The sequence below is a fragment of the Rhineura floridana genome, chromosome 6 (assembly GCF_030035675.1).
Source record: "Rhineura floridana isolate rRhiFlo1 chromosome 6, rRhiFlo1.hap2, whole genome shotgun sequence".
Lineage (NCBI taxonomy): Eukaryota > Metazoa > Chordata > Lepidosauria > Squamata > Rhineuridae > Rhineura > Rhineura floridana.
In genome coordinates this window covers 57,144,687-57,172,179 of record NC_084485.1, presented here as the reverse complement: position 1 = coordinate 57,172,179, position 27,493 = coordinate 57,144,687, and the positions used below count along the sequence as shown (strand labels likewise).

Genomic DNA, 27,493 nt, shown 5'->3' with positions numbered 1-27,493 from the left:
TTGTAGGTATTGCCACCACTTGTCATATGATCAGAGGCACGTTACAAATTCTTCAAGATACACAGGAAGTGAATTGGACTGTGAAAGACCAACCCAAATTCTGTTTGCAGTTTTACAAATTTGTAGGGCAGTATAATATCTCAGAGAGGAGGTCAGGTCTCCTGCTCCCCTGGTGCATTCACAAAAAAACTTCAACAGTATGAATAAATAACACCACAAACTACTACAAAACAGGCTCAAATCTCAAATCAAAAGCTAGAGAAAACACATATATTTTATCACATAGTGGAGCCCCATCATTGTATGACTATCCATGTCTCCAAGAGGACAAAGTTTCACCACTGGGACACCACTATAGAGAAGACTTGTTTAGAACTGCCCAATTTCCCTGCTTTTTAAAGTTTGATAGAAATATCTGTTGGCTATAGGTAAGTTCTTAAACTGCAAGCGGTTTTTTTTCTTATTAATGAATTTCTCTGTTTATAATCTGGGGGATAAGAAATGGGATCCTGTGCAAGTTTGCTGAGAATGGACTGATCATTTGCATGCTTATTGGGTTCAATGGGATTTACTCCTGTGCAATCATGCTTAGGATAGGTGAAATTAACTATGAGGGAGGAGGTGGGCAGAGGGAGGGAAGGGAGAAGAGGGAGGGAGGGGAGGAGGGAGGACAGAGAGGAGAGGGGATGGGAGCAGGCAGAAGGGGGAGTGGAGGAGGAGAATGAGGAGGGGAGGAGGAGGGAAAGGGGAAGGGAGGGGAGAGAGGAAAGGACAGGTTTGATCATTTGCATGCTTATTGAGTTCAGTGGGATTTACTCCCATACAATCATGCTTAGGATAGGTGAAACTAACCATGGGGGAAGAGAAGGGGAGAGGGGGAGGGGAGGAGAAAGGGAGGAGAATGGGAGAGGGGGTGGGGAGGAGGGAGGGGGATAGAAGAGGGGGAAGGTAGGTTTGATCATTTGCATGAGTCTTGAGTTCAATGGGATTTACTCCCCTGCAGTCATGCTTAGGATAGGGGAGGAAGAGGGAGGGGAGGGAGAGAGAACTGGAATGGAGATGGGGGAGGAGACAGAAGAGGGGGAAGGATGGGGAGGGTGAGGAGAAGGAGGGGAGGGGGAGGGAAGGAGGGAGGTGGTAGGCAGTAAGAGGAGGAGAGGGAGAGGATAGGAGGGAGGAAGATGGGAGGGCAGGTTTGATCATTTGCATGCTTTTTGAGTTTAGTGGAATTTACTCATGTGCAATCATGCTGAGGATAGGTGAAACTGACCTGGGGGAGAGGAGAGGAGGGGGAAGGGGAACGAGGAGCAGAAGTCTAGACATAGAGAGAAGGGGGAGGGGAGAGGGGGAGAGGAGGAATGGAAGGAGATTGGGTGGGTGGGCACTGGGCAGAGGGAAAACTCTTTTAATTTCCAAAAGGAAAACAATGTTAACAGTATCATTATTTTTCAGCCCCCCCCTTTTATACTATAGCTAGCATGGATTTTTCACATTTTACATTCCCCCATGCTATATTGAAAATACCCCCATGCCATTCTGTTGCTTCCCATAAGTTCATTTCAAATCAAAATCTTACAAAATGTATAGTCCTGAACTCAGAAACACTTACTTAACAACCCTCTACGTTTTCATGGTGATACACAAAACACTCAGAGAGAATCAAGGGTTCAAAGTCTTAAACAAGAGTAAAATAATCCAGACTCCTGGTGGACTTTTACTGTCAGCGGTCTCATAATTTGTTGAAATTAATTAAAAATCAGCCATGTTCACAGAGTACCTGTAATGCTATTACTTACCTTGCCCCAAACTCTGAGCTTCAGTTTAAAAGTTTAAAAAATGCCTGGCTGGTTTTTAATTAATTTAAGAAATTTAACATTGGAGTGTATGATAGCGCATGCATGCTCAGTAAGATTTTCTCTGAGTGTTTTATGCATTGCCATGAAAACTTAGAGGGTTATTAAGCCAGTGTTTCTGAGTTCAGGACTATATGTTTAGTAAGATTTTGTTTTGAAATGAGCTTATGGGAAGCAGCAGAATGGCATTGGGGGTATTCTCAATTTAACATGGTGGAATGTGAAAAATCCATGGTGGCTATAATATACAGCCACTCTTGTGGTTGTACGATTAGACAGGCACCATCTCTGTTCTCTTTTCATCATCTACTGAAGACCTTCCTCTTTCAACAAGCCCTTTAAGTAGAGACCTTGTCCCAGTCTGCATCTGTGTTGAAATTACTTTTTAAGATGTTTTAAAGATATTTTTAAAGATACTTCATTTTAATGTGTTTAAAGATGCTTTGTTTTTATTTATTTTTAATGAAGTTTTGTTTTAATATATTTTAAAGTGTTTTGTTTTTAAGCTATTTTAGAGTGTTTTTTAGTGGGAGAAAGGGTGGGGTACAAATTTAATAAATAAATAAATTAATAAAACCCCACTTCAATGGGACTTAGTTCTGAGTAGACATGATTAGGATTGCAATCTAACACATTAATTTAATTAAGGCCTGAATGTTCTTCAGTAAACAATTTGGTGCAAAAAGGGGAAAAATAAATAAATAAATATTATAATATTATATCCCACCTTTCCTTCAAGGAGCTTGAGGTGGCACCCATCTCCCTCTCTTCCTTTTATCCTCACTGCAACCTGGTGAAATAGGTTATACTGAGAGAAGGTATGGGTAAAGGTCACCTAGTGAACTTCATGGCTGAATCAGGATTTGAACCCTGGTCTTCCAGGTCCTAGTCTGACACTCTAACCATTCCACCATCTCCAAAAGCTTTCTCTTTTTACACTGGTTCACTGCTTTTCACATCTCCCGTTGGCTTACCCCTATTAAGGTTGCCCCTTTCCCTTCATGTTTTTGACCTGGTAATGAAAGCCATGACATCGCCACAGGAACAGAGAATTAAGATGGACTAGTAGAACATGTGAAAATAGGTATGATGGCCCAGGGGAACAGAGTTTTAGGGACCATCATTTGTTGTTTGTTACAATTTGGAACTCATTCATCCTCAAAATGTCCTGTTGAAGTAGCTCCTTAGTTGTTCCAGTTTTACAGATTGGATACAAAGGCCAAGAAAGTATGACTTGCCCTGTGAATTCAAGATTGGGATTTGAACTAAGTTCTCCTGCATCCAGATCAGGTGTCATCGGTTTTGTCTTTTAAAAGCAGTGTGTTATTTAGTATCAGCAACATTTTTCAGGCAATCTTTGCAAGCGTCCTATAAACTTCTCAGGAGAATTCATTGCTGGGTAATAATTGGGGATTCAGTGTATGCTCACACAGCATGTAGATTTTCAGACCACCCTCTGTGCTCCATAAAATAGCTGAGGAATTTCGCTCATTGCTTGGATACCAAAGATCTAAACCAATTGGACTCAGCCATTGCAAGACTGAGCACCAAATCATACCTCAAACAAGCACTTGTGAGGCCCTAGACTAGTGGATTCTTGCACTTGTGAGGCCCTAGACTAGTGGATCACTTCCATTGTTGCCTGCATCCCTAATGGATATGGGTATTGGACAGACATGTTGGATAGACATGTTCATTAGTCTCCTGCTCTTCCTAGAAAACTGAGACCACAAACACCTAGCTGCTAAAGAGAAGGGTGTGGGATAGAAGTTAAGAAAACCTGACCTATCCCATAATCTTTGTTTATAGTACAGAAGGGTATAGATAGCATTCCTATGGACCTCATAGAGCCTTACTTATACATCCAAAATGGCATCTTATCACTGTTTCTTTTTTTAAAAAGAGAATTAATGTATTAGACCCACAGGTTATAATTTCAAGTGCTGTTCATCATTTCTCCTTGGCAAAGCAGGATCCACATTGCTAGGGAATACAGGCTATGGAAGTCCAGCATATATGATGTGGAGTGGTTGGGGCATAGAAAGAAAGGTTTGGTGGCATTTCAAAATTCTGTAGCATTGTAAGTTTTTAATATATTAATGGCTCAATTAATTGGTTAATGTGGCACAGTTATTAATTTATTAAATTTGCATTCTAGCCTTTATCCTGAAGGTTCCCTACTTATTATGAAAGATAAATCCCAGGTTTTAGTAAGACTACTCGGAAATAAATGGCTTGTGGGTTGATTTGCCCAATTTTGGAGTCTGAAGCCAATATTTAATGCCCTTATAGGAAGTTTAGCTCTAAAAGGGACTTACTTCACAGGGCTCTGTTTCCATTTTTTATTGGTTTAACCTATAGCAGCCAAGGCTGTCAAATCATTGATTTTTGTTTTTACTTAGAAAAATCTGTGACTGCAATGCTGGTGCTGAAAACATGAATAAAAACATGCCATCTAATCACCTGTACAGAGCACTATTCCACCCCCCCTTCCAGCCCATCTATATTTTATTGAGCAGCTTCACTCTGGATCTATTTGAAGTGGCTGGAAGCCTCTGCTGGTGCATTATTGATTGGCTTGGCAGCTTGGCTAGTGCAAATGGATTTGTACATGATGCCAAGAAGCTACTTAAAAAACACAGGATACAATTCCCCTGAAAGTGTGCATCCCCAAGCAGCCTCACCAAGGGGCTTCCTTTTTTGTGAGCAAAGCAGTTTCCCTGAAATTATCCACTGAAATTTCACTGAAATTATTATGCAGGCATCAGTTTCAACCCAGACATAAAATACTTATGGACACTCTGCGTACCTCAGCAATTAAAGTGCAAAGAAAGCAAAAAAAAAGAAAAAAAAGATTTCTAATATAATGTATAATATGGCTAATGTCTTCCTGTCACCTTATCCTTCAAACCACTGGTAGAGCTATTATTTCATGTAATGTTTGGATGCTTAACTGCTAACTGCTTAAGTGAAAGGTGTCAGCAATACAGGTTCTAGGAAGGAAGTGGAAGTGCAGCTTGCATTGAGTAAATGAAGAAATTTACCTATGGGCAAGAGTGATATATGCTATTGTCAGGAAGAGGGGACAGATGTAAGGGCACTGGATTCCTGGGATACTGTAGGGCTGCTTTGTCCATGACATTTTTTCTATGCACTGTGGCTTCTCAAATAGATGGGTGCAGTGATTATACATAACACATGGGCATAGGAAAACTGAGTATTAAGAGGGGCCAGTAAGTAGGAAAGTAATGGAGCTGTGAATGCATGAACAGGTTGGCTGAAAGAAAAATGATGGATTGAGAGGTCTGGGTCAGTCTCTTTTCGTTCTTCCAAGACTTTCCATTTCTGTTTTCTTAGCCTTTGCATTGCAGACAGTTCTGTTGCCTTGAGTTGAGAATAAGATGGTGGGATGAGGGAAATCATTGTGTGCAGATTCAGTCTCCTATGATGCCATCTTTGGCTTTTGTCTAGTGTCCAAGGCCACAGAGATCTTGGCATTGAGGAACACAAGTCGATGGAAAAGCAGACATCACTCTGATTTTAAATTGAGGATCCTGGCACCATTAGGCACAAGATCCCTATTTCAATTAGCCTCTTCAGGTTGCTTGGTCTTGCTTGGTTGTCATTAGCATGTCTTTTGACTTTGAAGCTGTCACAAGCCAGGAAAGCCTTAATGCAGCAAGACATCCCTTCCCACCAATTCTGACATGCTCTGTGCTTCCTGCCAAGCTGTTTCAATACTCACAGCTCCCTTATGAATGGAACACCAGTCCTGTTTCATTGTGTTTCTTCCTCCCTGACCCTGAAGCATTTGCCAGAAGGTCCTTCTGACTTGGATCATGTTTATGGCTGAACTTTGGGTTGCCATGGAGATGGGCTTTCTTATGGGTTCTGCCTTCAGATTCCACAGCCACAAGAGTGGCTGTATACTATAGTCAGCATGGATTTTTGCATTCCACAATGTTAAATTGAAAATACACCCCCATGCCATTCTGATGCTTCCCATAAGCTCATCTCAAAACAAAATTTTAGAAAACGTATAGTCCTGAACGCAGAAATGCTTGCTTAACAACCCTCTAAATTTTCATGGTGATACACAAAACAGTCAGAGAGAATCAAGAGTTCAAACTGTAAAAAGAGAGAGAGAGAAAAAAACAGACCCCTTTTGGACTTTTTTTTGGTCAGAGTTCTCATAATCTGTTGATATTAATTAAAAATCAGCCATGTTCACAGAGTACCTATAATACTATTACTGACCTTGCCCCATACTCTGACCTTCATCTTCTGCAGTTTAAAAGTAAAAAAAAAGTTAATTAATTTAAGAAATTTAGCATTGAATTCAATGATAATGTCAGGCATGCTTAGTAAGAACCAACCGTCGGTGTTTGAAAAGCCAGACTCACAGCTGCTTGGCTTGGCTAATTGGGGGCCACATCCACACCAGACCTTGATATCACTTTAGACAGTCATGGCTTCCCCAAAAAAATCCAGGGAAGTGTAGTTTGTGAAGGGTGCTGAGAGGAGGCACCTGTTCCCCTGACAGAGCTCCAGTGGCCAGTGTGGTTTAACAGTAAGCTGCTCTGATTGAAGCTCTGTGAGGGGAACAGGGCATCTCCTAGCAACTCTCAGCACCCTTCACTAACTACACTTCCCAGAATTCTTTGGGAGAAGCCATGGCTATCTAAAGGGAAATAAAGGTGTGGTGTGGATGTGGCCAGGGACAGCTTTGGTTTAAATTTGGTTGGGAGGCTACATGTGCCTGCTGGAGAATAAAAAGGTGGGGGAAACCCTGAAAAAGAATTATCAAATACACCTCTATGGAAATCCAAGAGAGCGAACAAAGGGGTCCGGTAGAGACCATTTGGGTAAAAATAAATGGAGAAACAAATAAAACCGACATGGTAGTAGGTGTCTACTACAGACCCCCTGGCCAAGAAGAGGTGGTAGACGAGGCCTTTCTCAAACAAATCTCTGAAATCTCAAGGAGGCAAGAAGTAGTAGTGATGGGGGACTTCAACTACCCGGATATCTGCTGGGAGACAAACTCTGCGAAGCACAAAGCCTCCAACAAATTCCTGATGGGCCTTGCTGATAATTTCCTCTTTCAAAAAGTAGAAGAAGGAACAAGGGGATCGGCAATCCTGGACCTGATCTTAACTAACACGGACGAATTGGTCACGGGAATTAAAGCGGTTGGTACCTTGGGGGAAAGTGACCATGTAATGCTGGAATTTGTGATTCTGGGGAAAGCCAAAGAAGAATATAGTCAAACATGGACCTTGGATTTCAGGAAAGCCGATTTTGGCAAGCTCAGGGAAATGATGGGTAGGATCCCGTGGCTAGATAGACTAAAGAAAAAAGGAGCCCAAGACGCGTGGGAGTTCATGAAGAACATATTACAAAAAGTGCAATCGCAAACAATTCCAAAGAGAAAGAAAAACGGAAGACATCGGAAAAAGCCAATGTGGCTACACGGAAAACTGGTGGAGGAGGTAAAAGTAAAAAAGAGCATGTATAAAGAATGGAAGGAAGGACGCACCACCAAGGAAGAGTACCGACGAGCGGCTCGGGCTTGCAGTAATAGCGTAAGGGAAGCTAAAACCCAGAATGAGCTGAGGCTGGCGAGGGAAGATATGTTCGAAGCAAGAGAAAGACCAAGGAAACGGTGGGACTGCTGCTCAATGAGGATGGCAAAATGTTGACAGATAACAAGGAAAAGGCAGAACTGCTCAACACCTATTTTGCCTCCGTTTTCTCCCAAAAAGGGAACAGTGTGCAACCTTGCATCGGTAGCAATCTCAGTAAGGGGTCGGGATTGCAGTTCGAGACTGATAAGGAGATAGTCAGGAAATACCTAGTTAACCTAAATGAGTTCAAATCTCCAGGGCCTGATGAACTGCATCCCAGAGTATTGAAGGAACTTGCAGATGTACTCTCGGAACCTCTTGCCATCATCTTTGAGAAATCCTGGAGAACAGGAGAGGTGCCGGAGGATTGGAGACAGGCAAATGTCATCCCGCTCTTTAAAAAGGGTAAAAAAGAAGATTCGGGGAATTACAGGCCGGTCAGTCTGACTTCAGTACCGGGAAAGATATTAGAACGGATAATAAAAGAGTCCATTGGCAACTATCTAGATGACAATGCTGTGATTAGTAGGAGCCAGCATGGGTTTGTCAAGAAAAAATCCTGTCAAACTAATCTCATCTCTTTTTTTGATCGGGTCACTAGCCTAGTAGATGATGGAAATGCTGTAGATGTCATCTATCTAGATTTCAGCAAAGTGTTTGACAAAGTCCCCCACGACCTTTTGATTAGCAAACTCGTCAAATGCAGACTACATGGAAATACTGTCAGGTGGATTCACAACTGGTTGGAAAACCGTACTCAAAAAGTGGTCATCGGTGGCTCTGCTTCGGACTGGAAGGAGGTTTCGAGTGGAGTGCCACAGGGTTCTGTCCTGGGGCCGATACTCTTCAACATTTTTATCAATGACTTAGATGATGGGGTGGAGGGAAGGCTTATGAAGTTTGCGGATGATACGAAACTGGGAGGGATAGCTAACACAATGGAAGACAGGAATAAAATCCAAAGGGACCTAGATAGACTAGAAAATTGGGCTGAAATTAATAAAATGACATTCAATAAAGACAAATGCAGGATTCTGCATTTAGGCCACAAAACAAAATGCACGGGTACAGGATGGGAAATACCCAGCTTAGCAGTAGTGCGTGTGAGAAGGACCTTGGAATTGTAGTGGATCGCAAGTTGAACATGACCCAGCAGTGTGATGCTGTGGCAAAAAAGGCAAACACGGTTTTGGGATGCATAAACAGAGCTATAGTTTCCAGGTCGAGGGAAGTAATAGTCCCACTATATTCTGCATTAGTCAGGCCTCATCTGGAATACTGCGTTCAGTTCTGGGCACCTCATTTTAAGAAAGATATAGACAAGTTAGAGCGGGTTCAGAAGAGAGCGACAAGGATGATAGCCGGCATGGAGAACAAGTCTTATGAGGAAAGGTTGAAGGAACTTGGCATGTTCAGTCTGGTGAAGAGAAGGCTGAGGGGCGACATGATTACACTCTTTAAGTACCTGAAGGGCTGTCACATAGAGGAGGGTACAAATTTGTTCTCTGCTGCCCCAGAGGGTAGGACTAGGTCTAATGGTTTTAAGTTGCAGGAGCGTAGATTCAGATTGGACATTAGAAGGAACTTCTTGACAGTAAGGGCGGTTCGGCAATGGAACTGACTGCCTAGGGAGGTGGTGGGACCCCCTTCACTGGATGTCTTCAAGCAGAGGCTGGACAGCTATCTGCGGGAGATGCTCTAGCTGTGGATTTCCTGCTGTGAGCAGGCGATTGGACTCGATGGCCTGCAAGGCCCCTTCCAACTCTATGATTCTATGATTCTATGATTCCTTTTGGAAAGAAAACGGGCTCCCCCTCTGCCCAGTGTCCACCCATCCAATCTCCAGTTTCAGATTCAACTGTTAATGCACCCAAAAGAGAAGTAGAACATAAACTCCAGTTTGAAACACAAAAGGCTGTCTTCACCATCATATGACATTGACCAATAAAAAGGCTTTGAAATTAATTAAAATAAATTTGACACAGATTTCTAGGATGAATAATGAGAGAAACATAATTTTCTAGGTTAGATTCTCTGTAGAAACAGGAGTAACACAGGGAAGAAGCAAAGTAAGAACACCAACAAACATACAAAATGTAATTCTCCATCTTTGGAGATTGCAGGTGTTGCCACCATTCACCATATGCTCAGAGGCACATGTTACCAAATCCTTCCAAGCTACACAGGAAGTGGATTAGACTGTGAAAGACCAACCCAAATGGTGTTTGCATTTTTACAAGTTTGTAGGGCAGTAGAATATCTCAGAGAGGAGGAGTTCAGGTCTCCTGCTCCCCTGGTGCATTCACTATAGCTGCCCAATTTCTCTGCTTTTTAAAGTTTGATAGAAAGTTGTGTTGGCTATAGGTATGTTCTTAAACTGCAAAGTTTTTTGCCTATTAGTGAATTATTCTGTGTCCCACTGTAGGTTGGTATGGCTGAGAACCCTCATTCTGTAGATAAATACCTGTTAAATATTCTATGAGATGGCTGCGTTGGATTGTAGTACCAGTTAGCCCTGCATCCTTGGGGTGTGTGAAGATGCTATGATGGTCCCATGCAAATGACTTCATGCTGCTTTCTGCTTGCTCCATTCTCAAAGACTGAGCACACTGCAGATCTTGCCCATCCAAACAAACAATCTAATCCCAGGAGAAAATGAGCTTGTACCAGCCAACAGAGTTTTGTTGCTTATCCATCTGGTCATTTATCATTTCTATTGCATTCTTTTAGTATTTTGCAGTTTTTATCTCTTTTATGCTTGCAATTAGGTTATGCATTGTATAGAGCACTTTCTGTATTGTAGGAAATGCACAAAATCCATCTGTAGATTATCATGAGATTATTGCAATTGTGCATATATGCAGTGAAATTCATACATCATAAAGCTGCAGTTGGCTGCAGCTTCCCAGTACATGTGTTTCATGCGCATGTGCACCTTGCATATATTTATGCCATCACTGTATTGAACTGTATAGATTCCATTAATTTTTCTATGGATATACTTCCTGTGTAGGAAAAAAAATCAAAGAGCGAAACAACTCTGTGGATAATGCATTGAAAAACTCCTCAGTGGGCTTAATGGCTGAAATCTCGGCCTCCCAAGTCCAAACGTAGCATTCCAGCCCTGTTCCCACATTGAACATAAGAAGAGTCCTGCTGGATCATGCCAAAGGTCCATCTAGTCCAGCATCCTGTTTACATAGTAGCCAACCAGATGCATACGGAAAGCCTACAAGGAGGAGGACCTGAGTGCAAGAGCACTCTCGCCATTTGTGATTTCCAGCAACCGGTATTCAGAGACATTCTGCCTCCAACAGTGGAGGTTGAACATAGCCATTGTGGCTGGTAGCCTTATCCTCCATGAATTTATCTAATCGTCTTTTCAAGCCATCCACGTTAGTGGTTACCACTCCATCTTGTGGGAGCAAATTCCATAGTTTACCTATGCATTATGTGATGAAGTACTTCCTTTTGCCTGTCCAGAATTTTCTGACATTCGGCTTCATTGAATGGGAGACCTAGGACACTTGCTTGCTTGTATCTTATTGCCAATGAAAGGATGCACACATATTTAAATTAGTCCTTACGAACATTTATTTGGTGCTTTTTAAAAAAACACACACCACAGAATTAAAAAAAACACCAGCAAAAATATATGGTAGGTCAGAATAATAGAGCGGGGAGAGATGCAACAATTTGAGGTAAGGAAGGGGGCAAAAAAAGAAGCTAGCTACAGGGATGTAGACAAAGCAGGATCAATGAGAAGATGTGTAGGATTCTGTAGACAGACCTGATAAAGTTATTTTTACATATATTTGGGCTAACAGTCTTCTGATGGTATGAATGAAGAGCAAGCACAGGAGGCTATAAATGTGAGCAAAGGAATGGTTGGGGTGAGGCTGCTTAACCCCTTTCCCTCTGCCCATTTTTTCCAGCTCAAAATGTCTCCTCCAGGAACTTTTCTACCTGCAAAGAAAAAGGTTTTACGTGCAGAATTTCCTACACTTCAGCTGTCTCCCCCATCCTTCTTCCACTCAACCTCCCAGCCTTTCACAGCTGTTGTTGTTATTGCTGTTACTGCAGGAGACTGTTACACATGTCTGCTGTGTAACATCTAGTTTGGCCCTTAAACACCAAATAAAAGGTTTTCTGTTTCCTAGGTATGTTATGGCTTTACCCTTTTCACTTTTTTGATATGGGCATGTAGGAACGTGCTCTGATCCATTTGAATGGGTGGTTGTTGAAATTTGTGTTAGTTTATTTGTACTGTGTACCTGTGCAACTAAGTGGTACAATGGCAAAACAAGCACTCCAGAAATTTTAAAATAAGGAAACCACTTCCTTAGACAACCTTGCCCAGATTTTCTTCCATCCATCAGGAGAAAACCACTGAGCTTTATGGCTTCTGAGCTTTGGGATTTAGAGAGGGGTGTGTTTTGCATATAGCTTGTTATGGGTGCTGAGAGTTCGTAGGGGACCCTTATTCCCCTCACACAAAATAGTTTAACAGTCAATCTCTCTTCCCAGGGAACTCTGAGAATTTGTAACTCTATGAAGGGAATAGGGATCTCCTAACAACCCTCAGCAGTCTAGGGTTGCCAAGTTCAGGGCCTGAGACTGATCCTATATCTTTAGGAGAAGAGAAAGTCAGCCAAGTGCAGGTGTTCTTGCAACACTGTAATGGGAAAAACCACAAGGTGGAATTCTCCCTTCCCCCTGCACAGCTTATAAAGATACAGAAGACCTCTTGGTTGCCAGGCCCGGCCTCCACAAGAAGTCTTCTGTATCTTTAAAAGCTGTGCAGGGGGAAGGGAGAATTCCACCTTGTGGTTTTTCCCATTACAGTGTTGCAAGAACACCTGCACTTGGCTGACTTTCTCTTCTCCTAAAGATACAGGATCTGTCTCAGGGCCTGAGCCTGGCAACCCTGCTCAGCACTCTTAATGAATGACAGTTTCCAGGATTCTTTGGAGGAAGCCATGACTGTTTAAAGTGGTATGATGCTGCTTTAAATGTATGGTGCAAATGAGGCCTTAAGTCTCCTGAACAACACCCACCAATGTGTTCACTGAGTATATGACGGGGGGAGTGAAATGGTGCCCATTAGTCCTGCCGCAATCCTGATGCATTGGTTCGTCATGCCCCTCTGGCAGTCACATGTACAATAATGGTCACAAAGGCCCTTAGGCACCCATCACTGTGTTTCATGCTTTTGGGAACTTGGCCATTGAGAGTTCCCAGTTGACACATGACCCCCAAGCAAGTAAATGAGGAATGGGGTTAGTGGGCTGTTTCATGTTGCCCTCACACGTTCACCAAACACAGGAGGCTGCTGTTTTGTTTGTTTTACAAAGTCCTCATATCATCTCATTTTCAGTTGGTTTAGGATTAGCTGTACTATCCGTGGGGTTGGTGGGGGTGCTTGAGAGTGAGGCTTGTATTTGGAAGACTGCTGGGGATGTATTTGGGAGAGGTTACTGCAATGGTGGGGAAGTTTGGGTGCAGCTTCTATTTCAGTATATTTTGTTTAGTTGCTAGTGAAGCTGTTTTGTGGAGTTTTATTGTATTGTTCTACTTGATTTTTATCCATAATGTTCTTATGTTTAAGAGAATATTTTGTTTTCATGTTAATCATGCTGCCTAAAATATGTACTTTGTATTTGAACTTCATTAGTAATGTTCTGTTTGATGCTTTAAGTCTGGATGTAAACGGAGCTTTTTTTAAGAATACAAAGAGGTATAGAAATGATTTTAATAATGATAATAATTTGATTCCCTTAATTTAAAAAAAATTATTATTATTAACATCATTGTGTCCATGTTCGGCCAATCTAGAGATGATCTGAAAACATTGAATATTATAGTCAATGTTTCTTTCAGTGCTTTGTGTACTGGATTTACAGTGAAGCTTTTGCTGCCACAATGAGATTATCCACTTCAGTGACTGCACACACTTTCTCCTATAGTGTCTGTACTGTAGTGTCCCGTCTGGTGTGTGTGTTTTGTTTTTGTTTTAAAACTATATCTTTTGTTTTCCCCCATAGCCTCAATAGTGGTTCAGAAGTGGTGGTGCCAAATGCGCCCATGCCTAGAAGGAGAGGAGTGTAAGGTACTACCAGATTTGTCCGGATGGAGCTGCAGTACTGGAAACAAAGTAAAGACAACCAAGGTATTCCTCACTGATTTCCATTTGCAGTGGTGTTGATCCAAGGTGCATGAGGGAAGGTTGAATCAAATAGCCTTTTTTTTTACACACCAAGAAAGGACTTTTGTAATCCTCTGTGAGACCCAAAATATAAAATGAAATAGGAAATGGTTTCGTGGTCCTATTTCTTAGCAGAGATATAAGCGCAAGCAGTAGAGTGAGAATATAAACCAGCCCACCTTTCCTTAGGCACAAATAACAGCAGACACAACCTTATCTAAAAGATAAAGAATATTTACTCACAACCTTTCATATGTTCAGGAAACAGAGGCTCTAGCTTAGATGAAAGAAAAAGTAGAAGTCTTAGTCCATGTTAGTCTTTGGTAGTGATGCTCTCAGGAGGGCATCTTCCATGCAGCCTTTCCCAGAGGTAAAAAAAAGCAGCTCAGTAATGGAGATTATGCAGGAATCTCCAGGACAAAGGAGGAGGAAACCAGGTAACTAACCCCACCCATTAGGAAGTTACATCATGGTAAACAGGTACATGGGATATTTCCCAAATATCCCTTAAAGGGAACATCTCCCTTTTACAAGGGAACATGCAAGTTTGCCTATTCCAACACATAGTGAGTGATTTGGTGAATGAGGATTGTGATGCACTGGATTCATTCACCACTGAGTATCTGGTAGGCCTAAACAACAACAATTTGTTCAGGGCATGTAGTGGTTCAAGATGTCTTGTCCATTCACAAGACCACCTATCATATGGATCTCAATAGAATATAACTACAAAGAAGAAGCCATGTATATCTGCTTTTTGGGTGCCTAAGATCATGGTCAGTACAATGGCAGGAGATTTGGGAAGAGAATAATAGAAGAAACTGTATGTCAGGAGAACAGTGGAGATCTGCAACTGACACAGCAGCAGGTTTATGGTTTAAAAAAACTCACACCAATTTAATGAGATAGAAATTTCAGATGAGATTATATGAAGAAAGGAACCACAAGGCACTTCCTATTCTGCCCCCAGCACCGCCATACACAGAGACACTTGTCCATCATTCCTGAAGCTATTCTGATAAACTTTAGAGACTGCCATACTTGCCTCTGTTACAGGCTTGTTTAGCTTCTTATTTTTTAAAAAAATAACGCAGTTAAAATATGTGACTGCAACTATTTTTTTAATGCTCAGACAAACATTCTGAATGAAAACATTTTTGTTCAAAATGGAAAATTATCTGTTTATTTCTTCTTAACTCAAAGTGAGAGCTGCAACAAAATGTTGTAGTGTAGAGTGCTCTAATTTAGAGTGCCAGCCAGCCAGCCAGCCAGCCATGCCATCTTCTAGGATATTCTGTTTTATTGGCCCTGACTCTATTCTGACTCTGTTTCTATTCCTCCAACCACCCAACAGACATTTAGCATTCTGTGGTTACTCCTCATTGTGGTTTTGGTTGAGCAGTTGACCAAAACTCAAAACCTATTGTTTTTATCCACTGAAGATGACTTCATTCAAACATTTTCTCCCAGATTTATCCTATATCTCCTGCATAGCATTCAAGAGCAGAGTGACAAAATAAGAAGTGATGAGTACAGTGCTGATAATAAAACATCAGTTACATAGTCAAAGCAAACATGATCCAGTAAATGGAAATGGGTAGCATTTCTTGCCAGAGCAGTATGTGTAGATGAAACTCATCCCAACACCCCAAGGAAGATAACAGGAGTGGATGCTGTTTCTCTGAGACTTCTGCCAGCCACTGCCTGTTGCAGCAGGTTTCCTCTTCTTTGCATCACGATCCAGCCGAGGGCTTTGCAGCCTGTCACAGCTCCTCCAGTTGGAGCAATCATCTGTGACAGAGAGCTACATGATTATTATTTTCATGGCTTGCTGAATACCCTGAAGAACAAGGTATAATTAAAATTTTATCAAACTCATTAGTAATTACATGTATGTCATGGTTAATCAGTTTCATAATTTTGTAATCATTGTTCATACAGTAGAGCATAATTATTCTTCAGGCTTTGCTTGCTTCGTGCTTCCATCTCCTTTCCACGCAAACACCCCATAAAATTATCCTGTAAAATAGCAATGTGTTGTTCCTTCCTTATCTTTTACTCCCCAAATAGCATGTTCACACTGAAGTGCTTTTTTTTTTTTTCTGACAAAAATGAATATTGGAGCAGCCTCCGTTGGCTCAGGGAATCAAAATGCTGCCACGTAATCAGTCATACCACCTTCATGCCACTACCCTTGTTTGATCTGTTGCCCCTTCACTTGTTTCCCACTTTTTATTGGCACCTCTGCATCCTGGCATCATTCACATTCTGCCTTACCCCTTCCAACAGGAAACAATGCATTTTTTTCATGGCACTTTCCCCCACTCCTGCCAAGTAGTTCATATGCCTTGATCCATCTATCACTCTGGACTGTATGCTTTTCAGACACAAACTGCAGCCAACCAGCCATTGGAAACAATGAAATATAGCCCAGGCTTTATTAGTTGGGGCAACTTGGGGAAATCCATACTCCTGCAGCAGGGGATAGAAAGGCTTTGGTGCCCATGCTTCTGCTGTACAGAAATAGCAGGAGTGAAGGAAGAATAGAGAGGCTGATGAGACTGCAGGGAGGCAAGAAAGCACCAAGTACTGAGCAAGCTGAAGAAGACAGGTGGTCTGTCTACCAAGGGTTGGATGTAATTTGCAGTGACAAGGAAGAAACCAGTCATTGCAGGAACCAGTCATCGCAAAGGGGCTGCGCAGCTGAACCTGTTGACACTCCTGCCACTTTCAACAGTTCAGAGAACTGTTTTCTATATTATTTTTTAAAGACACAAGTACTTTTTGCCTGCGCTAGCATGGACAGACATATTTCAACTTTCCTGAGAACATGTGTATTTGGATACCATAGAACAGGGATGGGGAACCTGTGGCCCTTCAGATGAGGCTGGTCTCCATCTTCCATCATCCCTGACCATTGGTCATACTGGCTGGGGCTGATGGGAATTGGAGTTCAACAACATCTGAAGGGTCACAGCTTTCCTATCCTTGCCAGAGGACATGGCTGCTTCCAGGTGGGGATTTATTGTGGGACTGGTACATTTTATGCGTAGAAGTCTTTTGCAGAAATCTAGCCCATATTTTCCCCCATGTAATCCAGATTGACCCTTTCTGCGGAAAAACTGATTGATAAATAAACTCTGATGCCAGCAACTGGTTTGCAATATCTCAATGACCCGTTTGTCAATTAAACCCCTGTCTGGAAGCACCCTATGACTTTTGTCTGGAAAATGGATTAGAGTTTGCCCTTTCAACCTTGTCTTATTGCTGTATGCCTTCAAAGAGCAACATGAGTTTTATGAGTTGCTTTTCTCAGTCTGGCCATCTCACTCTCTGCATGAATTGATTCTGTTTGTTCTATCCTCTTTGAATCCTGGAACCGCTATGGTATTACTGGATGGACAGTTAAATAATAAGCATATCTCCCCTTCTTAGTTGTGGGTCTCTGCTGTGTACAAATTGAGCTCCTTTTTTCTCTCTTCAATGCTCTCAGTTTCATCCCTCTGCCATTTTGCAATGGATTTGCTAAATTGTTCCTGCTGAAATGTGTCTCTTGTTTGGCATGCACACAAGGGCAGGGATAGAATTTAAATAGCAATATTTCAAATGCATCTGTAATTCTGATGACTGCCTTGACAGAAATTGCTAGTCCTACTGTAAAATCCATAAGAAAGGACATTGTAATGGGTAAATAGGGTTTGAGACATCTGAAGACTATAAAATCATCCACAGCCATTGGAGTAACCCAGCATCTCGAAGCCAAGACACAATTTTCAGGGTGCTATTTAAGAATTTGTTTAGGTTATTTACTGTGTACATAGGACACAAGGAATCAAAGAGGAGCAAGCTCTGGGCTTGATATTGCTGGTGCACCAGGCACACCTTTCCCTTCTGCCTCCTTCCCCAGGGCTTCTCTTAATGATTTCTCTTGTGATATGCATATACACTTGCTTTACATTCTTTCGAAAGGCTTACACACTCTCCACTTTCTTTTCAGACGTAAATGTAGCTATGTTAGATGAATTTTAAATAATAGCAATAAAAAATACCTGGCACTGGCTGCTAAAAAGGTCATTTAAGGTAATCTTGGAACTTGAAGCCTAGAAGTACTTGAAGGAATTAAAATGTTAAGAAATGTTCATATTTAAGCATTTTAACAGATTCCCCATATGCCTGCTCCCAAATAGATCCCCCCCCCAAGATCCTCCTGTCTTAGCTGATGATCTCCAATCTTGGGTGCTTGGTGGGCATTTTAAATTTGAAAAGTGGTGTGTTTTCACTGCGTTATCTTTGTGTATATATGTGCAAGAAAAATTCACTGCTTGAGGACATGAAGCAGCAGCCAAGTGCTGGACTAGACTATTTTGTACACATTGCAAACCCACTATAAGATCATGTTCATGTAGCAGATAGAGGATCCCGTCTTAAGAAAGGTAATTGCATTAAATTGTGTTTGAGTGCCTTCAAACACTATTGGAGTGATTCTGTAGGATAGTACCATGGGGCTGAAACTGTCACTTTCAAATGTCAGTGGTATTTTTCCAGAGCTGGCTTTTTATTGATCCCACATTGATCTTGGGAATTTGGTGACTGATTCCCCTTCATGCAGATAATAAATCACTGAGAGCCTGAGACACTTTAAAGGTTAGCAAATTTATTGTGGCATGTATTTTCATAGATGAGAACCTACCTCTCAACCGACAGTACAGACGCTGAATATTACATATGGAAGGCATTGGAGTTCACCATATGAAGTGCACATCCATCAGCCTCATGAAGAAATTTACCCAATAATGTGATGACAAGTGTCCACTTAATGCAGGGGGGAGGGGGAACCTTTTTCAGACAAAGTGCCACATTCTCTGATGGGCAGCTTTCTAGGAGCTGCATGCCAGTAGTAGATGGGATCAAAAGAAAAAATGAGTGGAACCACAGATGTGACTCTTACATTTGGACAGTGGATTACCTTCCGGCAATGAAAAGCCAGAGGTTTCAACATACCTCCCACACATCTCTCTATCCAGGCAAGCAAGAGCCATTATCACAGTCCAAAGAGACATTCCAGTCAGGCAAAAGCACTTGGAGACAGCACAGAGAAGGTCCTGGCAGGAATGTGGTCTGGGCAGGGGACATGGCCTTGGAGAGTCTCAAGGGCTTGCTAGAGAAGTCTGGTGGGCCATATTCATTTCCCATTCCTGACCTAATGTATTTAATAAAATAGGAACCTGCGTAGAAAACCTCATGCTACAATAAAGGTTGTTGTTATGTGCCTTCAAGTCAATTACGACCCTATGAATGAGCGACCTCCAGTAGCATCTGTCATGAACCACCCTGTTCAGATCTTGTAAGTTCAGGTTTGTGACTTCCTTTATGGAATCAATCCATCTCTTGTTTGGTCTTCCTCTTTTTCTACTCCCTTCGGTTTTCCCCAGAATTATTGTATTTTCTAGTGAATCATGTCTTCTCCTTATGTGCCCAAAATATGATAACCACAGTTTCATCATTTTAGCTTCTAGTGATAGTTCTGGTTTAATTTGTTCTAACACCCAATTATTGGTCTTTTTCATGGTCCATGGTATCTGCAAAGCTCTCCTCCAACACCACATTTCAAATGAGTTGATTTTTCTCTTATCTGCTTTTTTCAATGTCCAACTTTCACATCCGTACATAGAGATTGGGAATACCATGGTCTGAATGATCCTGACTTTAGTGTTCAGTGATACATCTTTGCATTTGAGGAACTTTTCTAGTTCTCTCATAGCTGCGCTCCGCAGTCCTAGCCTTCTTCTGATTTGTTGACTATTGTCTCCATTTTGGTTAACGATTGTGCCGAGGTATTGATAATCCTTGACAAGTTTAGTGTCCTCATTGTCAGCTTTAAAGTTACATAAATCTTCTGTTGTCATTACGTTAGTCTTTTTGACGTTCAGCTGTGGTCCTCCTTTTGTGCATTCCTCTTTAACTTTCATCAGCATTCATTTCAAATCATTACTGGTTTCTGCTAGTAGTATGGTATTGTCTGCATATCTTAAATTATTGATATTTCTCCCTCCAATTTTCACACCTTCATCTTGATCCAATCCTGCTTTCCGTATGATATGTTCTGCATGTAATGCTAATGGACTGCTTTCAAGTCGATCCCGACTTATGCCGACCCTATGAATAGGGTTTTCCTGGTAAGCGGTATTCAAACAAATAGGGTGATAAAATACACCCCTGTCTCACACCCTTTCCGATGGGGAACCGATTGGTTTCTCCATATTCTGTCCTTACAGTAGCCTCTTGTCCAGAGTATAGGTTGCGCATCAGGACAATCAGATGCTGTGGCACCCCTATTTCTTTTAAAGCATTTCATAGTTTCCCATGATCTACACAGTCAAAGACTTTTCTGTAATCTATAAAGCACAGGGTGATTTTCTTCTGAAATTCCTTACTCTGTTCTATTATCCAATGTATGTTTGCAATATGATCTCTGGTGCCTGTTCCCTTTCTAAATCCAGCTTGGATGTCTGGCATTTCTTGCTCCATATACGGTAAGAGCCTTTGTTGTAGAATCTTGAGCATTACTTTACTTGCATGGGATATTAAGGCAATAGTTTGATAATTACTGCATTCCCTGGGATCCCCTTTCTTTGGAATTCATATATTGAACGCTTCCAGTCTGTGGGCCATTGTTTAGGTTTTCATATTTCTTGACCAATTTTTGTCAAAATTTGGACAGATTTAGTCTCAGTAGCTTGTAGCAACTCTATTGGCATGCCATCTGTTCCTGGTGATTTGTTTCTTCCAAGTATTTTAAGAGCAGCTTTCACCTCACATTCTAAAATTTCTGGTTCTTCATCATATGGTTCCTCCATGAATGAATCTGTCATCTTTGCATCTCTTTTATAGAGTTCTTCAGTGTATTGCTTCCATCTTCATTTTATTTCATCTCGGTCAGTCAGTGTGTTCCCCTGTTGATTATTCAACATCCCTACCCTTGGTTTAAATTTGCCTTTCATTTCTCTAATCTTTTGGAATAGGGCTCTTGTTCTTCCCTTTTTGTTGTCCTCTTCTATTTCTATTCAGTAACTATTGTAATAGTTCTCTTTGTCCCTACATACTAGTCGCTGTATTGTTGCATTTAGGGTTCTGACTGTGTTTCTCTCTCCTTTTCCTTTTCCTTTCCTTCTCTCTTTAACCATTTTAAGAGTTTCTTCAGTCATCCATTGAGGTCTTTCTCTCTTTTTAACTAGAGGTATTATCTTTTTGCATTCTTCCCTGATAATGTCTCTGACTCACTCCATAGTCCTTCTGGTTCTCTGTCAAGTAAGTTTAAAGCCTCAAACCTGTTCCTTATTTGATCTTTATATTCTTTTGGGATGTTATTTAAATTGTATTTTGGCATTATGATTGTTTTGTTGTTCTTCTTTAGCTGTCTTTACTCCATTTTCCCCCACCCTTCCTTCAAGAAGTTCTGGGCAATGAACATGACTCTCCCTTCCTAATTCACCACAAAAACCTTGTGAGATAGACAAGGCTGAGATATTATGGTTGGCCCAAAGTCACCCAATGAGGTTTATGGCTGCAGGGAATTTGAACCTGGATCTCTCTGGTCCTACTCTAGCATCCTAACCACAACATCATGCTGGTACCACAAGACTGTGTCTGTTGAGACAAAAAAAAAATCTAACTTCACAAATACACTTATGGGCAATCTTAGGGTTGCGGTGGATAGCTCAATGAAAATGTTGAACAAGTGGCATAGAAACTGTGAAAAAGATAAATTCCATGTTAGGAATCATTAGGAAAGGAACTGAAAATAAAACTGCCAATACCATAATACCGTTAGGCAAATCTCTTGGCAGTTCTGGTTGCCTCCAATCAAAAGTATTGCAGAGCTGGAAAAGGTTCAGAAAAGGGAAAGCAAAATGATCAAAGAGCTGGAGCAAGTACCCTATGAGAAAAGGTTACAACACCTGGAGCTTTTCAGTTTCAAAAAAGGTAACAGGGAGACATGATAGAGGTGTATAAAATTATGGATGATGCAGAGAAAGTTGAGAGGTTTTTTTTCCCTCTCTCATAATCCTGCAACCCAAGGTGATCCAGTGAAGCTGAATATTGGAAGACAGCACGTAGTTAAACTTTGGAATTTGCTGCCACAGTGTTTAGTGATGGCCACCAACTTCAACAGCTTTAAAATGAGCTAGACAAATTCATAGAGAGTATGCTTACTAGTCATGATGGATATTGTAGATGGTATGCCTCTGAAAACCAGTTGCTGGGGAAAACAAGTGGGGAGAACGCTGTTGCACATGTGCTGATAGTATGCTTGCCATAGGCTTCTAGTTGACCACTGTGAGAACAGGATGCTAGACTTGGTAGCCCTTTGGCCTGATCCAGCACAGCTGCTCTTATAAATTGCAATAGATTAACATGGCTATTCTTCTGACACACCACAACCTTCCCTCACAGGCTAAAAGTCATAGCAGAGTGCAATCATTTACTGACTTAACAAACTTTGATATCATTTCCCTCCTTGAACATTTTGACTTGTCCCTCTTTCCCCAGATTTTGCTTCCAAATTGTTGACTTCTGAAAACTATGTGTTTCAGTCGACTCAGTGCTACTGAATAATTTCTTCTAAAAAAAATTGAATGAGAATACTTTTTTCTGAATCTTATAAGGAAAAATAGATCAGGTCTTTGGAATGACAAGTAACCTAAACATCCTTTGAAAGTCAAAAAAGAAGTATTGACTTATTTATTCTCTGCATTCTTGTCATCTCTCAGTGCATCTTTTCTAGGGCACAGAGCGATCTCACCTGCAAGAGGTTCTGGACTGGAGATAATTCCATAGATTGCCAGAGGTCTGTCTAATGCATTCTCCTTTGTTCTCAGGTGACACGGTAGATTTGGGAAGATCTGCTCTTCTATGATATGCAGCTGTGTTGACATGGCTGGCATTGCAGAAAGGGCACAACATGGCTTTTCTTCAGGTGCAAGATATTTCTTGTATGCTCTGCAGACCTAGAAACAGGAGGACCTCCTTGCCACCGGATAACAGGATAGAAGACAATTATGGTATAGGATGGCTATTTTTCAAGGGCACTTTATTGTTCTTCCTTACATACATCTGCCAAGGGAGTGGTGCTGCGGTTTGCTCCATCCTGCGAGAACAAAACCAAGGATTACAGAAACAGGGTGACACACTTATCTGGGCAGATATCTTGGGAAATTTCCCTTGTTTTTGACAATACTGCATCAACTACCGATTCAATGCAGCCTCTAAGGTATTTACCCATCAACTGCTACTAAGTCTACAAATATGGGTCTTGAATGCGGTTACTATAACTGCTCCACATTTTCCTTCCACACCATGGATGTAGCTGCAAGAAAAAAATGCATTTCGTCCCTTTCTGCTCAACTAAATACTGGAGTTGCATAGAATGTCTCGATGACAATAAAGGGGAAAAAAGCAGCTTTCCTTCTGTTTAGTTCTCCTGTGTCTGTAGGCTGGCTCTGATGAATACTAAGAGAATCAAGGTGTCAAGTGGGTGTTGCATTCATATTTAAAATAAAATTAGTGTTTTTACAGAATCTTCCCAGTTTATGCTTTTGTCACTTTCATAGAAGACAGGCTTTGAGTTCTGAAAACAAGGAATGAAATTCTTATCTCATTGTGGTGTAAAACTAGAGGAAGTCCGAGAAAGACAATGCAGTTGCTCCAACATTTGCCCAGGTACCGGTATCAGATTCTGTACCTGGATGGATGGGACAATCTACAGTACAGTTAGAAGTGCATTGCTGGAAACACAAGAGATGAGAAAAAATATTCATAATTCATAATTCTTTTTCATAAGTCACATGAAGGGCTATCTGCTGGTCTTTCCCTCTCCTGTTCAGTAATTAATCAGGCTTACAGTCCCATCTCTTCTGTTCCTTCAAAGTCACAGGAATACAATTATTACCAAAATTCTATTGCAAATATTAGAGTGAGGAGGGAGTGTGTCTTTGCTATGTTGTGTCTGGTACAGTCTTAATTTTTACTTTTACTCAGAAAACTGAGAGAGCTTAGTTACATTAGTATTAAATAAAGACTTTTACCTGACAACTGTAATGAGTTCAGATCCCTCTCAGGGACCAAATGATTGCTCTTATTCCTCTTCACAAGAAAATATTATGAAAACTAAGTTAAAATCCCCAGCTTGTTATACATTGCTGTTTCTGCTGATATCCATGGAGGAAGGGAGGGATCCACATTCAAGGGGTTGTAACAAGGTTTTAGGAAATGTTTTTTTTCCAGGGAGGATAGGAGAAATCAGCAGACAGACACAGCATAGCTTTGGTGAAATTCATCTTACTTTTATTTTTGATGCACATGACATCTGAGCCCCAAAGTGAAAATGCATATTCAGAGTCTACTTAGCAATTTTCATAGCAAATTAGAACATCAAACATATAATAGAAGGGATAGGTTTTCTTTAACATGAGTCACTGTTGATGTTTCCAATTGGACTGCTAAGATCTACTACCAGTTACTTTACATCCATAATCATGTTCCATGTCTTATTATGTCTACCTTGATCATGAAGGTGTGTTGATTTAACTTGGGGGAGGGTAGTGGATGAGGCTGAGAATGATTGCATACCTTACTAAGTATAATTCAAAGTGAACATCAAATTCCAACTCAGGCAAGATGGATTACTGGAGCAACCAGAGAGAATGGAGTGGGCAAACAGCTGCACCTTCAAAACTCTGCCTTGAGCTGTCCTACTTGGCAGTGGCCTGGCCTTCATGATGTGACTGTACAACCTGCTGACTTTGTTATCTAAACGTTTTTTGTAACAGACTATGTTATACCTGCTTCAGATGCGATGTAAATACCAGACTGTGAAATATTAAAGTTCATTTTAATCTCTGCAAGATGGATTTGTTCATTTAAATATGAAATTGTTTTTTAGGCCAACGGAGAGGGGAAGTTGTGGATTTTCTGAAATCATCTTCAAGTAATTGAAAAAAGTGATTGAGCATTTAGCAGCATGGAGATTGGGTGTGTGAGGGAAGAGAAGAACCTCATAATGTGTTCTTGCTTAAACCATGCCTGTCTATTACCTTACCTTCTGGCAAAATGGTGAAATGCTTCACACTTCCCTGAGTATGAACAGCTTGTCAAGATGTAGCTAACTTCCCTGGGTTTGTGACTGTTTTTGTTTTGGGCTCAATCCAATTCATCATAAGTGTTGTGCCCATGTGCAACGCTTCCATCAGTCACAGTCAGAATAGTCAATGGCCAGGGTCAGGGATGATGGAGGTTGTAACCCAACAAGATTTAGAGGGCTCCATCCCTGACATTCAGAATAACAGAATCCCAACACACACACACACGCATGCACGAGAGAGAGAGAGAGAGTGCAGTCGGGGATTGAATCACACTCATCAGGGAACATATTGCCTCCTTCCCTTGAGTCAAGGAATGCAAGCTCCAAGCAAAGGAGGCAAGTTGGGTAGTGATATGAGATGTGTACACAGACCTCCCATGGCCTATGATGGCCTGGAATATGGGCTACACATATGCCACAGAGGGAGGCATGTGGATTCAGTGTGTGTGAGATATATACATATAAACTTAAACAGACAACCAGTTCTGGATTAAAGGTCATACAGATTCAACATAGGAATCAATGGGTCATATTCAACTAAATCTTACTCAAAATAGACCCATTGAAATTAATAAACCTGAGTTAGTCATGTTTAGTAACGTCAATGGGTGCACTCTGATTAGGACTAGCATGCAATACCACCTTATATTTACATTGTTTTGTATTTATTAAATCTCACCTGCTGTTCAGTTAACTCATTTATTATTTTGAGCTTCTTTATATGTTCGGGTCTTCGCTATCCTGGATAATTCTGTCCTGTCTTACCTGACTCCAGATCATGCATGCATCTTAAATAGCACTATCCTTTATACTGATCTTTGGCAGACTCTTCCCAGCATTGTTTACTTTCTAGGATTGTCAGAACCATCTGTATTTAAACACTGTTTGTTCCATGTGTTTTTTTTCAGCAGTTACTGATTCATAAGAAGGACCCATGCTCTTATGCTATGACTGCAAAGCATTCTTAGGATGTCATCAAAAGCCTTGTAAGAGTTCTAATAGTTATGCTGTCTACCAGACCGTATCCATTTATATAATGACATATTCATTCCTATTCCCCTGACTGAGCTCCAGTGGCAGAGTAGTTTAACAATCAGCCACTCTTCTGGGGATTGTAGCTCTGTGAGGGGAAGCGATGACTGTCTAAAGTGAAATAAAGGTCTGGTGTGGATGTGGCCAGGGACAGCTTTGGTTTAAATTTGGGTGGGTGACTACATGTGCCTGCTGTGGAATAAAAAGGTGGGAGTAACCCTGAAAAACTATGGTACTATTCACAATGCTTTCCTTTTGGAAAGGAAAGGGACTTCCCCTCTGCCCACCCAATCCCCTCCCTGTTCCCTCTCCCAAGTCAGTTTCACCTATTCTAAGCATGATTGTATAGGAGTAAATCCCATTGAACTCAATAAGCATGCAAATGATCAAACCTGACCTCCCCTCCTCCTCCTTCCAATTTCCTCCCTCTTGCACCTTCCCTTCCCCCTTCCTTCCTGTAATCCTATTACTGACCTTACCCCATACTCTGACCTTCATCTTCTACAGCTTAAAAGTTAAAAAAAATGCCTGGCTGGCTTTTAATTAATTTAAGAAATTTTGGCTTCAACTCAATGATAATGTTGGGCATGCTCAGTAAGAACCAACTGTCAGTGTTCAAAAAGCCAGGCTCACAGCTGCTTGGCTTAGCTTGGCTTGGCGTGGCCACACCCACACCAGACCTTTATTTTACTTGAGACAGTCATGGTTTCCCTCAAAGAATCCTGGGAAGTGTAGTTTGTGAAGGGTGCTGAAAGGAGGCTCCTATTCCCCTGACAGAGCTCCAGTGGCCAGAGTGGTTTAACAGTCAGCCGCTTTGATTGAAGGTTAGTGAGGGGAACAGGACCTCTCCTAGCAGCTCTCAGCACCCTTTACTAACTACACTTCCCAGGATTATTTGGGAGAAGCCATGAATGTCAGTGAAATAAAGGTCTGGTGTGGATGTGGCCAGGAACAGCTTTGGTTTAAATTTGGGTGGGAGACTACATGTGCATGCTGTAGAATAAAAAGGTGGGGGAAACCCTGAAAAGCAATGATACTGTTCACAATGTTTTCCTTTTGGAAAGGAAAGGGGCTTCCCCTCTGCTCAATGCCCACCCAATCTCTTCCCCCCTCCCTGTTGCCTTCCCCTCCCCCAAGTCAGTTTCACCTATCGTAAGCATGATTCCATGGGAGTAAATCCCATTGACAATAAGCATGCAAATGATCAAACCTATTGTTGTTGTTGTTAGATTTATATCCTGCCCTTCCTCTCAGCAGTAGCCCAGGGTGGCAAATAAAAGCACCAAAACCATTAAAACATCATAAAGACAAACTTTAAAACAAAACATCTTCAAAAACGTTACTCATCTCCGAGATATTGTACTGCCCTACAAATTGTCAAAATGCAAACAGAATTTGGGTTGGTCTTTCACAGTTCAGTCCACTTCCTGTGTAGCTTGGAAGAATTTGGTAACATGTGCCTCTGAGCATATGGTGAGTGGTAGTACAATATCTCAGACAGGAGGTCAGGTTTCCAGCTCCCTTGGTGCATTCACTATAGCTGCCCAATTTCCCTGTTTTTTAAAGTTTGATAGAAATATCTGTGGGCTATAGGTATGTTCTTAAACTGCAAGGTTTTTTTTCCTATTAGTGAATT

General features: G+C 41.3%; 1 protein-coding gene across 2 annotated transcripts in view; it reads left to right on the top strand.

Moving 5' to 3' along the window:
* The window catches only part of TAFA3 (TAFA chemokine like family member 3), a 155,124-nt gene extending 130,577 nt beyond the window's left edge, over positions 1-24,547 (top strand). For both annotated transcript variants that reach the window (XM_061630348.1, XM_061630349.1), the window contains exons 5-6: positions 13,525-13,649; positions 22,565-24,547. In XM_061630348.1, the coding sequence (XP_061486332.1) occupies positions 13,525-13,649; positions 22,565-22,576 (137 nt within the window). In that variant the 3' untranslated portion in view covers positions 22,577-24,547. The remainder of the gene's footprint in view (positions 1-13,524; positions 13,650-22,564) is intronic.
* Positions 24,548-27,493: the final 2,946 nt, after the last annotated feature.